The sequence below is a fragment of the Micrasema longulum genome, unplaced genomic scaffold, assembly GCF_059751315.1.
Source record: "Micrasema longulum isolate JH-2025_06_02 unplaced genomic scaffold, ASM5975131v1 h1tg001764l, whole genome shotgun sequence".
Taxonomy (NCBI): Eukaryota; Metazoa; Arthropoda; class Insecta; order Trichoptera; family Brachycentridae; genus Micrasema; species Micrasema longulum.
Genome location: NW_028278939.1, coordinates 573920 through 588695, shown reverse-complemented (window position 1 = coordinate 588695; position 14776 = coordinate 573920). Strand labels below are relative to the sequence as shown.

Here is a 14776-nt window from a genome sequence, read left to right as displayed (position 1 = left end):
TCCTACCTCCATAGCTATATAATTAGGTTCGTTGTGTCCGCTACCTACAATAATAATTATTTATAAATTACATAGATGTCCGAAATCTTTAATCCCATATTACTCATCACTATCATTCCCTTTCCGCACCTAATGGTGCATGCATTGAATTGGTACACCAATCGCAGGGTATCTTGATACTTTATGTTACATGAAGCTAAGATGATCAGTCTAAGGTTTGAAGTACCAGTCCAGGGACTATGAAATATTCTAGTGTAAAAACACTTTTACAAATAAATATTTCATGTCAACCATCTCAGGAATCGTACCCGAGACCTCTTGCTTGGTAGGCGCACGCGCTAACCATTACACCACGAGCCCGGCCTTACTAATATATATGAAAAATACATTTATCTGCAATAAATCAAAAAAGTTGAACAACTTTGATTTTTACAATAATTTAAAACCAAAACTACAATTTTATATGGCACCGTCAATTGTGCAGGAAGGTAGGGTATACTCGATGGTAATATTATCGATATGTCTATGGTGTGTTTATGACTGAAACCAGTCGCAGTTGTCTCCTATTAGTAATCTGTGGTTGTCTCTATTCTCTATGGAACAATCTGACATTGTGGGTTTGTGACGTTTTGTATTTTATTTACTCTTCGTCTGTACATGTTTTCGATTGTTATAATTACATGAAATCAATTAAAAATTATAAACGTTTATGAATTAAACTACTGGAGTTTTATCTCAATATTCAGGTACGTTTACGTTACTAATTTCACACAATTTATCATATACCGCTTTTATTAAATAGTGGCACGTTGATTTTACATGACGAACAAAAATGTCCTTAATATTATGTGTGATTTGTGGATGCATTCCAGGGTGCTTGAGATATGTCAAATTATAACACGATCGGACAACCTCAATCTATATAGCACCCGCCTTGGACATAATGAACCATCAATCTTCAGCAATTCAATATCCAACAGGGACACCTTTAGATCAAACGGCTAATTCTGAAACGAGCACAATGCAGGCATCGCCTTCCCAACACAGTCCCATGTCCAGCCAATCACAGGGTGCCGGGAAGTCAACCATAAATAATTCGGATCAACCAACTCAGGTATTGTTATTTTTATTCGAATTTATTATATTCTATTTTCACCTTAATTCATCTTGTCTAAATATAATTTTCGTTTATATATACTGGATCATCAACAGAATGATGCATCAACTCTAGTTTTTCTTCTTCGCCTTCTTGTAGATCTGATGATCTGTTTTTCTCAAACTACTCAGTCTCCAGTGAAGGGGCTTAACTATCCTTCCACCGTTTAGGAGATAGACGCCGTCCGGAAAGCAATTCTTGAGCTGCTGTGGACACCAGTCTGTCACTGCTCATTCTGTTTATGTGGTCTCTCCAGAATCTTCTACAGTATCTGCTCCAGTGTACTCTATCTTCGATTTTGCATATTTCCTGTTTAAAATCACATCTGACCTGGTCGCGCAGTGTTTCCGGTAATCAATCTGAGGCCCCTTATATTTGATGTTCTTTGTTCTCGTGGGGTCTTCTCGTGTTTCTACAGAATATATTAAGATGAGTCTCACATATGTCGTATATATTCTGACTTTACTGTCAATTTGCATGTTTTTATTTTTCCATATTATCTCTTTTAGACATCCTGACACTTGAGAGGCTTTGTAGACTTGATCTCAGACTTAGTTGTACAAAACATGGCTGGATATAGAAATTCTTAAATATCTGAAACTTGAGTCTTGTTCAATTGATTCATTATCGATAATCAGTTTACACCTTTTCAAGTAGGACTGAGTCCGCTAATTTTCATAAAATTCAAAATCTCACAACTTGGCATATCATGTTGGATATGAGCTTTCTCTATAAAATTGTCAATAACCTAATCGATAGCCCAGAAATTGTAAGAAGCATTTCGTGTAGAGTCTTTGTCCGTAGAACTCGTCATTCTGTACTCTTCGACAATCCGAGCTCACAGACTAATTATATGAAAAATAGCACTCTTCGAAGAATACAAACTACCCATAATGACAGCTTTAGTGACATTTATGTATTACACTGTGTTCCGGACACGCGAATAACGTTGAATCGGACAAATGAAAGTGATATATGTAAACAATAACTGAGTGAATTGATAAACGCAGCTAGGAACCCGGTATTTGTGTGACTGAGCGCTAGGCTCCCAATAAAGATAAATAATTCGCTTTCGAGCCTGGCCTTAGTATTACCGGGGGAATATAGCCAGAGATTACTCTTTTATGTCTGTATTTTATGTATTTCATATTGTATCTTAATTGTGTTTGTAAGGCCCTGAAAATGGCCTATATTGTATATTGTATTGTCATGTTGCGCACGTCGCGGCTGCCGATGAAATAGACCCTACGGGCGCTAGGCGCCCGTATTTACGCCACCTGCGGCTGGCAGCATGTAGCGAGTGGTGGGGGTGAGCTACCCCCACCACTCCAAGGCAGCCGGAGCGGGTGGGATGGCTGACTCACGGAGCCCGACGCGCACTGCTTTATAAATCAGTTGAGTTCCTAACTCTGAACAGTTCAGACGTATTTTATTCAGTTCTCCGCCCTGTTCGCCCTCCTGCACTTCGCTCCGCTCTGCCAGCTGACTGCCTTCGCCTCTCTACACCACTTGGACCGGGTGGAAAGTCCTTTTCAGGGCTATTGAGGTTGACTTGCGGTCGGTGCAGCTGTGCCCCTACCTTCCGACTTTGTCTTTGACTCTGTCTGGGAGGGCGGCTTCTCGTTTACGCCGGGAAGCCTGACTGCGGCAGACGCGGTTGACGAACCAGCGAACAAACGTGGTAATGCGTACGTTATACACTGTAAATACCATAGTTTTATCAGTTCTGTTAAAGACATTTTTAATTTTTCTTCTGCTTAACTTTTACATACATCTACTACCTGTATCTAATGTTAGTTGTAATTTTTTAGCAATAAATATAAATGGTCATGGAAGCAGAGAGAGAGGGGAGGAAAGTAGAGTTGGAACTATACCATGTTTTCTCCCATTCTTTAATTTTTATATTTCTTTCTTCAGTATTTAATTATTTTTCACTCTCCTGCATTCATAATAAATGAATGTGAAATCTGTAATTGATCTTACTTTTTAAAATCGTTATCTTGTACCTTGTGTTTATTAAAAAGACTATGATTGCCATAATAAATAAATTATGAAATCAATAATAATATTATGTACTGTTTAAAAAAAATATTTGCGATATTATGATTTATGCTAATATTTCAATTTTGATGCAATTTTCTTTTATATAAAAACAATTTTGACTTAATACAAGAAATTCCTAGCTAGGCAGGACCCAAAATGTAATTTGTAACAAAATAAAAATGTAAGCTGTTTAAAAATAAATGACATAATTTTATTTTGCACCACAGCTAGACACTTGGAAGAATCACCGCGATATTTTATAAGAACTAAAATTCCCCCTCCAAGTCGAGAGTTGACGTTTGCTTGTTGTGATTGTTGTTGGTGTTGGTGATCATTTTGATTTGGAAAGTTTTAAAGTAGCAGTAGTAGTAGTAGTAAGGTAGTAGCACGTCCTACTGCAAGGAGAAATACTTTTAAAAAAAACCTTACAAAGCCTTTATATAAGCTTGAAGAAAGAGTTGCCGCGATGATAGGTACATCATTTTGGATATTTTTAGTAATGCCATGTAAAATATATTTACACAATAACAATTCACTCTTTGCTCCTTACTAGGGTGATGCTTAAAAATGAAAGTTAAGAAATTCAACGGTTCACACTCCCATTTTGATCTCTCATATATAAAATGGAGTTAACTAAAATTTTGTTGGATTTCATTAAGTTTTAGGGGTCGCTACCGAGCTTTGAATTTCATAAAAAATGTTAAAAAAAGATTTTGACCCTGATGTTCCATTAACTGTGCACTGGGACGGAAAGATGTTAGAAGATATCACAGGCCATGAAGTTGTTGACCGACTTCCACTTTTAGTTTCTGGTAAAGGGGTGGATCAGCTTCTCTGCACTTTGCTGTCTGCATAACGAGTTTTTTATGTGTTAATTGTGCATCAAAATCTTTTTGAGGACTCGACAACTACTATAAACTTATATTAATTCTGTAATAAGTTTTTTTTTAAATTGTGACACTTAAAGAAATTTTGTAAAAATCAGTTTTTTGTCTAATTTTCCTCTTCTTCGTTCACATCTCGAAAGTAAATTGTAACACATATATGATACAAAACTAGCTTTGGGTAAAATATATGGACCTTAAAACCTCATTTTAGTTTTTATTATGTAAAAAAATATAATTTTATAATAAATACAATTTTTTGAAATAATCACTTTTTGGGAAAATGTTAGATTTTTTAAATCTTTAGTAGCAACCGTTAATTTTTTTTTTTAAATCTCAAAAAATTAAGTTAAGTTTTTCTTATTAGGTAGAACAAAATGGAAGGGTGATCCAAGAGAAAAGAAACAAAAAATATTTTTGTGTCTTTTAAGCATCACCCTACTCCTTACTGTATTTGAAATTTATGCTGACGTTATTGTATACAAGCATATTTTTTAATCTCTGTTTTGAATCTTGTAAACAGATAGTAACCAGACCCCGACTTCAGGAGCTGGTGCGTGAAGTCGACCCCACAGAACAACTTGACGAAGAAGTAGAGGAACTACTGCTGCAGTTGGCGGATGACTTCATCGACAGCACAATGAATGCCGCCTGTTTACTGGCCAAACACCGCCATGTTTCTACAGTAGAAGTTAAAGATGTCCAACTTCATTTAGGTAATAAGCAACAAATTACAACAGGGATGGAGAATATCTCAAAAAAGGGAATATGGAAGTCTAGGCACTTACAGGGCTTATGACCTGTCATTGGGGCTGGTCTAAGTGGCCACTTTACACACTGCAACATTCACCATTTTACCTATGTTTGAACATCCACATTTCTTCAATTCTTCCATTTGTTGATTTTAGTGAAGTTAAAGAGCTGAAACTGGTAATAATTCTTTTACTTTTATTTTAATTGGACTTTCAAACCTTAACGGGTCCCCAGGTCTAACAAGATGTTTTTGGGAACTACATGCATTTTATTTAAATAAATTTAATACCATCATTATTATTTCCCTATCCAAACCCAGTGTTGAGTTGCTCTAATTGCGGGATGCCTTGATCATTTGATACATGAAGGCAAAACAGTTTACTCTTTAAATCCAGTTGAGGAACTATGAAATCTCATATAAATTTGATGCCTTTTGAGAAAAAAAAACACTGTTTCTGCTGGATATCATTCAAGGGTTGAACACGGTACTTGTCGATTTAGACATTAAATTATTATTGGGTTTTAACTAAATTTAATCTCTTTAAGGACGACTAGCATTGATAGATGTGAACTAGCATAAAATATATATTTTTTAAAGATTAGCTTGATATGTTGTTAGTTTCCTTTTTCGTATGGTTGAAAAAACTTGTTTTTGTTTAATTTCAGAACGAAACTGGAATATGTGGATCCCTGGATTTGGAACCGACGAATTAAGACCATATAAGAGAGCCACAGTCACAGAAGCACACAAACAAAGAATGGCGCTTATTAGAAAGGCTATTAAAAAATATTAATCTGCATCCGTGTTTTTTATACACAACAATCTTACGTTAATAAACTATTTATAATGATGATCATTAATAGGCAGCTAGCATACTAAAATCACAAATTGAAACTCACTAAAAAACAAAAAGTAATTTGTAATTTGAAAAATTAGCTCACCATCGGTTTTTTATTAAAAAATATCTGTTTATTGTGATTTTGGTTTGTGATTAGCTTTTGCATTTTGTGCCTTTGTTTTATTAATCAAGAAAAATATACTACCTTGGTCCAAACATTTATATAATAAATTGATTGATAAGTTTTACAAATAAAAATTACTATCCAAAATCAATTTTGGTTTTGAATAAAAAACAGTTAAAAGATAATAAGAAGAAATAAATTATTAAACAAATTACAGAACATAAATAAGAGAATATTACAACTGTCTTTATTTTAATACAAACCATTTTACAGTTAAATCACCACTACATACTGAAAACGAATATTACTTTATCAAAAATTTGATTGTCATTTTTCTTTTGAAGGGGCACTTCCACTTAGAATCGTTTATCAAAATTGTCAGATTAAGAAACACTATAATAGATATGGAAAACCTTTTTAAAAAAAAAGATAATACTATGGGCATTTTAGGAACCTATGAGCAATCTGTATTCACTATTCTGCCTGTGTTAACCATCCAGTGACAGGTCACACACAAAGCTTGAAAACACCAAGATTTTCGTATTCCTTCTCTGCAAGGTTTACCATATCTGTAACACCCCCAAGAGTGGCAAAAGTAAGAAAAATAGTGTAAAAAAAGAAAGTTGTCATTTTATTGAATTTGGAATTAAGTACACTGAACAGAAAAAGTTCATTTTATAAGGAACTACATAAGGAACATAATATGTGGCAGTCAACATGATGATTATAGGTATATTCTATCCAAGCAACCTATAAGGTTTGTAAGCAAACTATTGACAACAAGCCAGTGGAAGAAGTCATGAGTTTCAAATACCTGGAAGTAGAAATCTTAAGTCATAGCAGTTTGTATACTGAAGTCCGAGAACAGGTCAACAAAGTAACAACTGCGTCAGGGTGTCTGAGGAATGTAATATGGAGAAATAAGGATGTGCGTATTGATTTTAAGGTCTTAATATACGAGATACGTCTGAGACCCATCGTGAAGTATGCTGTGGAAGTGTAGGCTGACACTGTTTGTACCAAAGGCCTACTCGGAACTGCTGAAATTAAGGTCTTAAGGTCCATTACTGGAAAAACCCTTGAGACCGAATCTGTAATATTATAATTAGATATAAGTGGTGAAATAGAAGGTGGTAATAGAAGGCGATGGAGCAGATCCAGATGAAGATACTGGAGGCACCATTTGGGCAGGATGAGCAAATGAAATGAAATCCCATCTGGACAACGTCCGCCTAGAAGACTACCCAAGAGATGAAGGAACAGTTGGACCTCATCATCTCAGGAGAACATCTAGTCTTCTGTAACACAGATCTTAGGATATCTTAAAAGATAAAGAAGAAGATATTTTAGTTTTAAAAAAGTATTTATAATTCTTGTTATTGGATGTATACTAAAATCACAAATCGAACACAAAAACAACTTATAATCTAAACATTTAGCTCCGTCAGTTATGTTTGAAAATTAAGGCCGCAGTACCATCTAAACGGACTAAGCGCTTTAGGTATTTAACATACATACTTTTTCACTCTGGCCAAGTTACTTAACGTTGGGAACCTTGGGGCAAACACTGGCAGAATTGCATGGGGTAAATTTGACTTTATTGGACGTACAAAGATAATTATTTTTTAAAACATAAAATCACAAACAAATAAAAAAAAAATTAAATAACCAACATTAAAAAAAATGGCGACAAAGTAATGAAGTCTGAATGTATAAATAAATATTTTTAAGCAAGGTAGATTCCACCTTAATTTTTTATAATTTATTTTTATATATTAAGTAATTTATTGATGAAAAATATACATGATTTGGTTATAATGTATTCCTCACTGGGAAATCCCATGCCGAGGAATACATTTTACAAGGTTTTTTGGCAAATAACATTTAAAAAAATAAAAATATATGCACAATGGCAGCTAGGCGGCCTCCGTGGTATGTGGTCAAGACGCTTCACTCACACACAGAAGGTTTCGGGTTCAATTCCCGGTAAGAACACAAAAATTAAATGCAATTATTCTCAAGCCTGGGTGTTCTGTGATGTAATTCACAACTGTGATTGGACCGGACCTCCTGGCCTGTTTTGGTGCATATATATATGTAGAATATTCAGTAAATAAAATATTATACTGTAGGTAAATTAATAAATAATATTTGGTACAGTAACTCGCATTGTTGCCAAAAAACCAAATATCATTACTGTTACAATTTATACGAACTGGGTGGCCAAAATTTTCTTTTCCACATTTTGATAACCTGAAACATGTTTAAACAATTGTGTGGTTAGTTGAATAGGTAAAAAAAGAAATAAATTGAAAATATTAATATTATTATTTCATATTATATTTATCGAGACGAACTGTTGCCTCGACTTCCCCCATACGATTTGTTTTCAAATTTGAATGTGATTCATTTTATGAAAAAACAATAATTCGCAATTTCAACAAACGTCATCCAAGTCTCACTCCGTACTGAAAAATAAATGATTTTGATTTTTGATATATTTTAGAATTTCGCGACCGCCACGCCGCTCCGTGCGCTTACAAATGTTGACACAAAATGGCTACTTTAACAATCCAAATTATTCCCAAAGTTTAACTGAATTACAGTGAAAATTGAATTACTTTGATGCAGTTTCAATACATTTAGAATATTATTTAACTTATTTTGTCTTGGATTATTGAACGATTTTGAAATTAAATGTCTGCAATAGCCACAAAGATGCAAATAGAAAAGGCATTTTCGTGTGTTTTTAAGTAAGTTGCATCATTTATTTCTCATGGGATTTAGAAAATTTTAATTCGATTTTTCAATCAAAGTATACCTTAGATATTTACCGAACTATTCGTATAGAATTAACAATTCAATCATTAGTAATATTCATTCTGATTTGGGTTACGCGAAGTGATGTTTCTGTGACCAGCGCTATTTATTGTGATTTTAGGTTTTTGGAACAAAATTTTGTCATAATTTTAGAAAAAACAGCATTTATTCAAGGATAATATTACAGTAGAAAGAAGGTATGTCGAGTTAATTGTTTATGATTTTTGCAGCCAAAAACTGCAAATTTTAAAATCTTCAGCATTGGTTTTCCCAGTTTGACAAATTTATGCATGTTATTTATACACAACTGGGACTGCGATGTATTAAATCTGTCAATATAATCCCCCGATGGTTTAATTCGGATTTGGAAATGTTAAAAATATTATCAAACTTAAATTATTGGCTACAGTTCCTCTTTCCTAACAATTTTGATCAGTTCGACGTGGAATGTGAGAGTGGCGTCTCCCGGAATCTTGGGCGGAGCCCCGGAAGATCCGTAGCCAAGTTCAGGAGGGATGACTAGCTTCCTCTTCTCCCCTTCGCACATGCCTAGCAGACCTTGGTCCCAGCCCTTGATGACCTGTCCCCCGCCTAGTGTAAAGGTCAAAGGCTGATCTCGGGGGAGGGAACTATCGAACTCCGTCCCATCTTCCAAGGTTCCCTAGAAATAGAAAACCCCAGTAAAAAAGCGTAACACTACACTAAAATAAATCTGTGGCTTATATCTCATGTACCATTAAATGTAAAGAAAAAAAAACCATTAATTGAAAACAAAACGTATTGGGCTGCAGGCACTCAAAATCATTTCTGTCACTAGCAATGCGCTTATAACAATCACTTTTTTTTATGAATAGATAAACTTAAAAACCCCTACATTTAAATTTGTGGTATCTGTGAAAAACACATAGATATTTTTACTACTACTACATGAAGTATGAGCAGTAAATTATATCAAAAAACACCGTAATAAACATTGAAAAGATTATTTCTCTGTCAAATGGTTTATCTCCGATCAAAGGTCTTGAAAATGAAATAATGTATTCATAGCATATTATCATGTATGAATGTAATTTGCAAAAATAAAACAAATTGAATCTATTAAAGCTGCAAACAGATTTACGAATAGTAAAATACATACCGTATAGTGCATATGAAGAAAATCACCTTTCTTGGATTTCAATGTGCAGTTTTCCACGCGTTTTTTAATTCCAATTTGTAGCTTCTTTTTAGGCTTTTCGTCGGCTAGTGTGAACACTAGCAATGTTAAAAAGACAGGCAAAGACAGCTGCAGAAAATTCATATTTATAGTTTAATAATTGCTAATAATTAAATCTCCCGGACTTTGGCGAATTTTCGTCGATTCTGCTTACGAAGCCGGCGGCTGTCAAATTTTTGTGCAGAGTGCAAATTTTGTTGTCAGAGATAGGATCAGAGACAATTTAGTTTACATTTTTCATAATTTGTTGGAGCACACAGCCAACGCTGTGCATGGTTCTCATCTGTTCAGAATCCATGTCAAGGACTCTGCCATTTGCGAATGTCGGCTTGAGGAGGAAGATTTAAATGTTTTTTGGACGCCCCATAAGTGATTGTTATCCTGATTTCCTATCCGACCTCTCTGATATTAACATTCCATTCCCTACTCGTATTCTAACTCTCCTATCCCCCCCAATAAACACGTAAGTACTTAAAATTTTATGCAAATATCTAGAAACAAATAGTGTTTAGTTGTAAATATGTTATTTAATATATAAAGTTTTAAAAATATTAATAATTCTGAAAAGAACCCCATTCCGCCGTTAAAAATAAATCAATTTATTTAATATTTATCTGAACATTTACTAAGTATAAAAATATTCCGTCTATTGTTAAAGTCAATTAGGATTCAACCTTGGGTTAAATTCAAATGACCGAGCGATGAATTACCTCTAGAATTCCAAAAAACATTTGTTTCTAAAATTTATCGACCCATATGTTTTCCGCTGGGGAAAACATCAACTCTTTTAAATAAAACCCTAACCTTATTCCTCGGTCAGACATACAAACCTCTTTGTTCAAAATTCATACATCTTATGAAGATATCTGTAGTCTGTGATCTTATGTACGCGCGCCAATTATTCAAACTTTTGACATATATTCATGAAACTCTATTAACCCTTACGCTGCTACGCAGTTTTTCAAGAATCTAATCAGAAATCTTATTATTCATACATTTTAAAAATATTTTATCGAATACGTTGTTTTCCAAACACACTACTGTTTTAAAAATTAATAGCAATTCCAAGAAAAATCTTCTATTTCATAAATATCTAATTCAAGCCCAGTGGAGTGAGCAAGATAGACGACTCGTGCCGCCCGCAACACATTCTCGTACAGCGGTTGTAAACCTTTTCTTATCGAAAATAAAAATAAACAAAAATGATCTCGCACAGCAATCTCAAGGCGCATTGTTTTAATAGTTATTATTGAAACGACAGTATTATGATGGTTTTTTTGTTGATTGCGGGGCAAAGTGCCCTTATTATCAAACCTACCACTTCCATAAACAAAATTTGAGTAAAATATATCTTGGATGATTCATATGAATAAGTGACGTCGTTCAAAGTAGTTCGTTTTTATTAAAATATTTTATATTATTTTTTATTAATTTTCAAGAAACTTTGCTGTACAATTTTATGTTCGAATTTTTACCGCGCGTAAGAAAACATTTTTTGTATTAAATTTTCCGTAGGGCTGAAATAGGTACGAAACTGAATAATAACCCGTCGAATAAGTAACTTTTATGTTTTGAAAATGTTTTATACCACTGACGGTTAAGTGCAACAAGCAGTTCCCGAATTCGTTTACCCTTTTGGGGATTATGACGTCAGCATCAGTCTAGTTAGAACTTTATGATAGGGATTAACAACAACGATATATCGTTGTTTAGCAGTCTAAGGGTTAAATTTTACTCCATCATTTTTTTATCCGCGCCCGTGGTACATAAAAAAAAGTGAAAACTTACAATCGCGAATTGCTTTGGTTAAGGAGATAGCTCTGTTAATATATTTTTTTCACGTTTTTAATTAGTCTTAAGTCATTTTTCATGTTCTGGATTAATAAAAATAGGTACATAAAACATTCAAGCTCTTTAAATTGTCTTCTAATTCAAACGTTTTCAGGAAAGATTTAAGTTCATTTACTTTCTTTTGGGCATTAAATTAATTTAGTTTGAATTAGAATTAAACTATCATGTCGGGGAATCAAAATAGGGAAAACACGTGGCGAATTAACTTTCTATCCCACATATCCGATATGGTACTAGGAAGACGCGATCTTCCATTTTATCTCTCGCTTCCGATCGGCGGATTCCTGCTTCCTCTCAGTTAGCGAAGAGACGGACAGCTTCCGTCTATTTGTAGGCGCGAACGCGGAAATTGATTTTACAGCCTCATCTTATATTATTTTTTTCTTGATCTCACCACCATATTTCAATAAGAAAGTACCCCACACATTATCACTTTTTTCATTTCCGATTCATTCTGATAGTATGTTAATGCAGGTAGAGGAACCCGGGGTAGAACGGGGTACCGGTACGGAAAGGGAAATGGGCAGGAGATTCGCTACGTACGACAGAGATGCGTAAACTTTACGCACAACAGTCAGTTCAATTCAAAGCTCTAATTTTCTTGCCTCTTCTTTCACAGTAGTAGCCGCTCGATTGTGGAATAATCTACCAACCAATGTTAGAGACCCCTTCTTTATTTAAATTTAAGTCAAGATTGAAATGTCACTATCTTAATATTTAAATTGTTCCTTTAGCCTTCTTCTTTCCTTCCCTCTCCCTCTCCTATCTTCATAGTATAGTGTTATTTTTTCATACATTTTTATTTTGTTGATCTTAATTTTTGTGTAAAATTGTAAGATTCAATATGTCCATGTATTTGTAATTTTCTCAAACTGAACAGTTTGGGTAGGTAGGAAGAAATTGCCTCAAGGCAACATGCCCGCCCTTATATATATAAATATATATTGTATATGTATATTAAGTGTTAAATAAATAAGTTCACTGCGGTGCGCTATATGAAACGGTTACTGTCAGTGTAGGAGTGCGCTTAGTTTGAAATTCATCGAATGTTGGAGAAAAAGCTTGAAATTTCGAATATTTGCTCTGTTACACCAAGGTAAATGATTATACACCATTTTTTACTAAAAAAATTACATAACATGTTAATTTTAACTTCCTTTTGACTGACTTAAAGTCTAGTGATAACTCAAGATCTACACTTTTATCGGCCATAACTCCCGTGTTTTAAAAAACGCTACTGTCGGGGCACAATGGGTGGGGCACAACGGGGTGGTACCCCGTTCCGCCCCTTAAAATATTTGTAGGTATCCTTTTTCCAACTAATATTATAAATGCGAAAGTGATTTTCTTTGTTTGTTGGTTACGCTTTTATACCTCTAACGTCACTTTTTCAACTGCAGATGGTGCGAAAATATATAAGAAAAACCACCTGGCACTCCAGGTCTGCAGATGCTATGTATCGAGCTGTTAATGCAGCCATAAGTTAAGAAATAGGATACATGGCGGCGTCTTATCGGTACTTAGTGCCATCATCAACACTTGAGAGTTATGTTCGGAAAAGACGGGAAAATCCAGAAGCTCTTGTTAATAAAAAGTTAAGAAAGAAAAAATTTCGTCAACTGGTATACCAGCTAGCAGAAAATAATAATAACAGCCATAATTTCAACAAAACTTTGGGAATGGCCGGAGAAGACTAGATTAAAGGTTTTTTGAAGCGTCACACTGATTTAAGTCTGAGAAAACCAGAAGCAACATCTGAAGCATGCATTTTGGGTTTCAACAGGGTAGCAGTATTTAAATTTTTTAATTTCCTCAATGAGATTCTGAAAAAACACAAAATAAATGCTAGCAACCTTTACCACCTCTTCTAAGTTGTTTTTTTTGGCCTTTTTCACCCCTAACTGGGTTGTTCTAGCCAGTGTCAAGTTTGAGATTGACTTATTTAAATATTTGCACATGTGTTAGTACTATACATACAAGTTACTGTGCTAGTATTTAATATTACATACACTTTACATAATATATAACTTATTTATTTTAATACCATTTATAACTACATATTTACATAAAATTTAAAATATATGTTTATTGGGTGAGGACAAGAGAGTTAAAATATGAGTAGGAAATAGGACGCTGATATCGGAGAGGTCAAATAGGAACTCAGGATAACAATCATTTATGGGCATCCAAAGAAAACATGATTGAGATCTTCCTCCTCAAGCTGACTTTCGCACATGGCAGAGTCCCGGATATGGATTCTAAACAAATGAGAACCATTACAACAATGTCCAATGCGCATTCTGCATATAAAAAATGTATCGAATTTGTTCAGAATCACTTTGGATAAACAAGGTTTTTCTGTTACATTTGGTTTCAATTGGAAAAGGTGTCTTCCCTTGACTTGGGAGGAGGCTACCCAATATTCTTGCTATGTGCGAATTTGTTTCTCCTTTGTCATAACAAGGATATCACCTAGTGGTAGGAAGTTACTGTAGGCAGGATTCCCGGAATGGACCGCATCCTTTGCCAACGCGTCCACCTTTTCGCTACCGGGAATTCCACAATGGCTAGGGATAGATGCCTCTGATAAATACAGAAGAAATCGAGTCACCATGCAGAGTTCGTCTTCGGGATAAGAAGATGGGGAGAGATTTGATTTTTTTGTAAGGCACTCAGAGAATCTGACAGGATAAGAAACTTGCTATATTGCAAGCTTAAAGCGTACTTGACAGCTTCTCTGATTGCAATGCATTCCGCTGTAAATACGGGTGCATTATTGTGCAATTTGTACAATCTTTGAGAGTCGTTGTTTTCACAATATATGGCCGCACTCGTCTGAGATGGCGAATCTGACCGAGATCTATCAGTGTAGATAATTTTCTAACCTATCCATCTTGACGACCGAATACGGTTGAATGTACACCGGGGCTGTAGGTGGCTTTCAACTCCGAATGTGAGTTCAATATTTGGGGCGTATATAGAAACATTAAATGGAAAATGATAAAGGGGAAGAAAGTCTTTAGGGTTAATGTTAAATTCAAAAGATTTGTAAAAATTAAAACTGTTGACTAGTAAAAGGGGCGGTTTATA

At 34.6% G+C, this 14776-nt stretch overlaps 2 protein-coding genes across 3 annotated transcripts; one reads left to right on the top strand and one right to left on the bottom strand.

Annotated features, from left to right (window-relative positions):
* Window positions 1–519: 519 nt before the first annotated feature.
* Window positions 520–5690, top strand: Taf12 (TATA-box binding protein associated factor 12). Of its 2 annotated transcripts, none has more exons than XM_088237651.1 (4): window positions 520–746; window positions 981–1114; window positions 4607–4799; window positions 5503–5690. In XM_088237651.1, exons 2-4 carry the CDS (start codon window positions 1022–1024, stop codon window positions 5628–5630), a joined length of 414 nt encoding a protein of 137 aa, XP_088093777.1. In that variant the 5' UTR covers window positions 520–746; window positions 981–1021; the 3' UTR covers window positions 5631–5690. The 2 variants fall into 2 exon arrangements, with proteins under 2 accessions (XP_088093777.1, XP_088093776.1); XM_088237650.1 differs by having other exon boundaries at window positions 596–746; window positions 873–1114.
* A 3076-nt stretch (window positions 5691–8766) lies between these two features.
* LOC148274080 (peptidyl-prolyl cis-trans isomerase FKBP2) lies at window positions 8767–10276 on the bottom strand. Its single transcript, XM_088237652.1, has 2 exons — window positions 9758–10276; window positions 8767–9280 (listed from the first exon to the last, which is right to left on the bottom strand). Exons 1-2 carry the CDS (start codon window positions 9917–9919, stop codon window positions 9023–9025), a joined length of 420 nt encoding a protein of 139 aa, XP_088093778.1. The 5' UTR covers window positions 9920–10276; the 3' UTR covers window positions 8767–9022.
* Window positions 10277–14776: the final 4500 nt, after the last annotated feature.

Excerpts from the sequence above, each read along its gene's own strand:
- Taf12 (XM_088237650.1), top strand. The coding sequence starts at position 944 with ATGAACCATCAATCTTCAGCAATTCAATATCCAACAGGGACACCTTTA. Across the intron at positions 1,115-4,606 it reads ATTCGGATCAACCAACTCAG|ATAGTAACCAGACCCCGACT; the intron begins GTATTGTTATTT and ends TCTTGTAAACAG. Across the intron at positions 4,800-5,502 it reads AGATGTCCAACTTCATTTAG|AACGAAACTGGAATATGTGG; the intron begins GTAATAAGCAAC and ends GTTTAATTTCAG.
- LOC148274080 (XM_088237652.1), bottom strand. The coding sequence starts at position 9,919 with ATGAATTTTCTGCAGCTGTCTTTGCCTGTCTTTTTAACATTGCTAGTG. Across the intron at positions 9,281-9,757 it reads TTCTTCATATGCACTATACG|GGAACCTTGGAAGATGGGAC; the intron begins GTATGTATTTTA and ends TTCTATTTCTAG.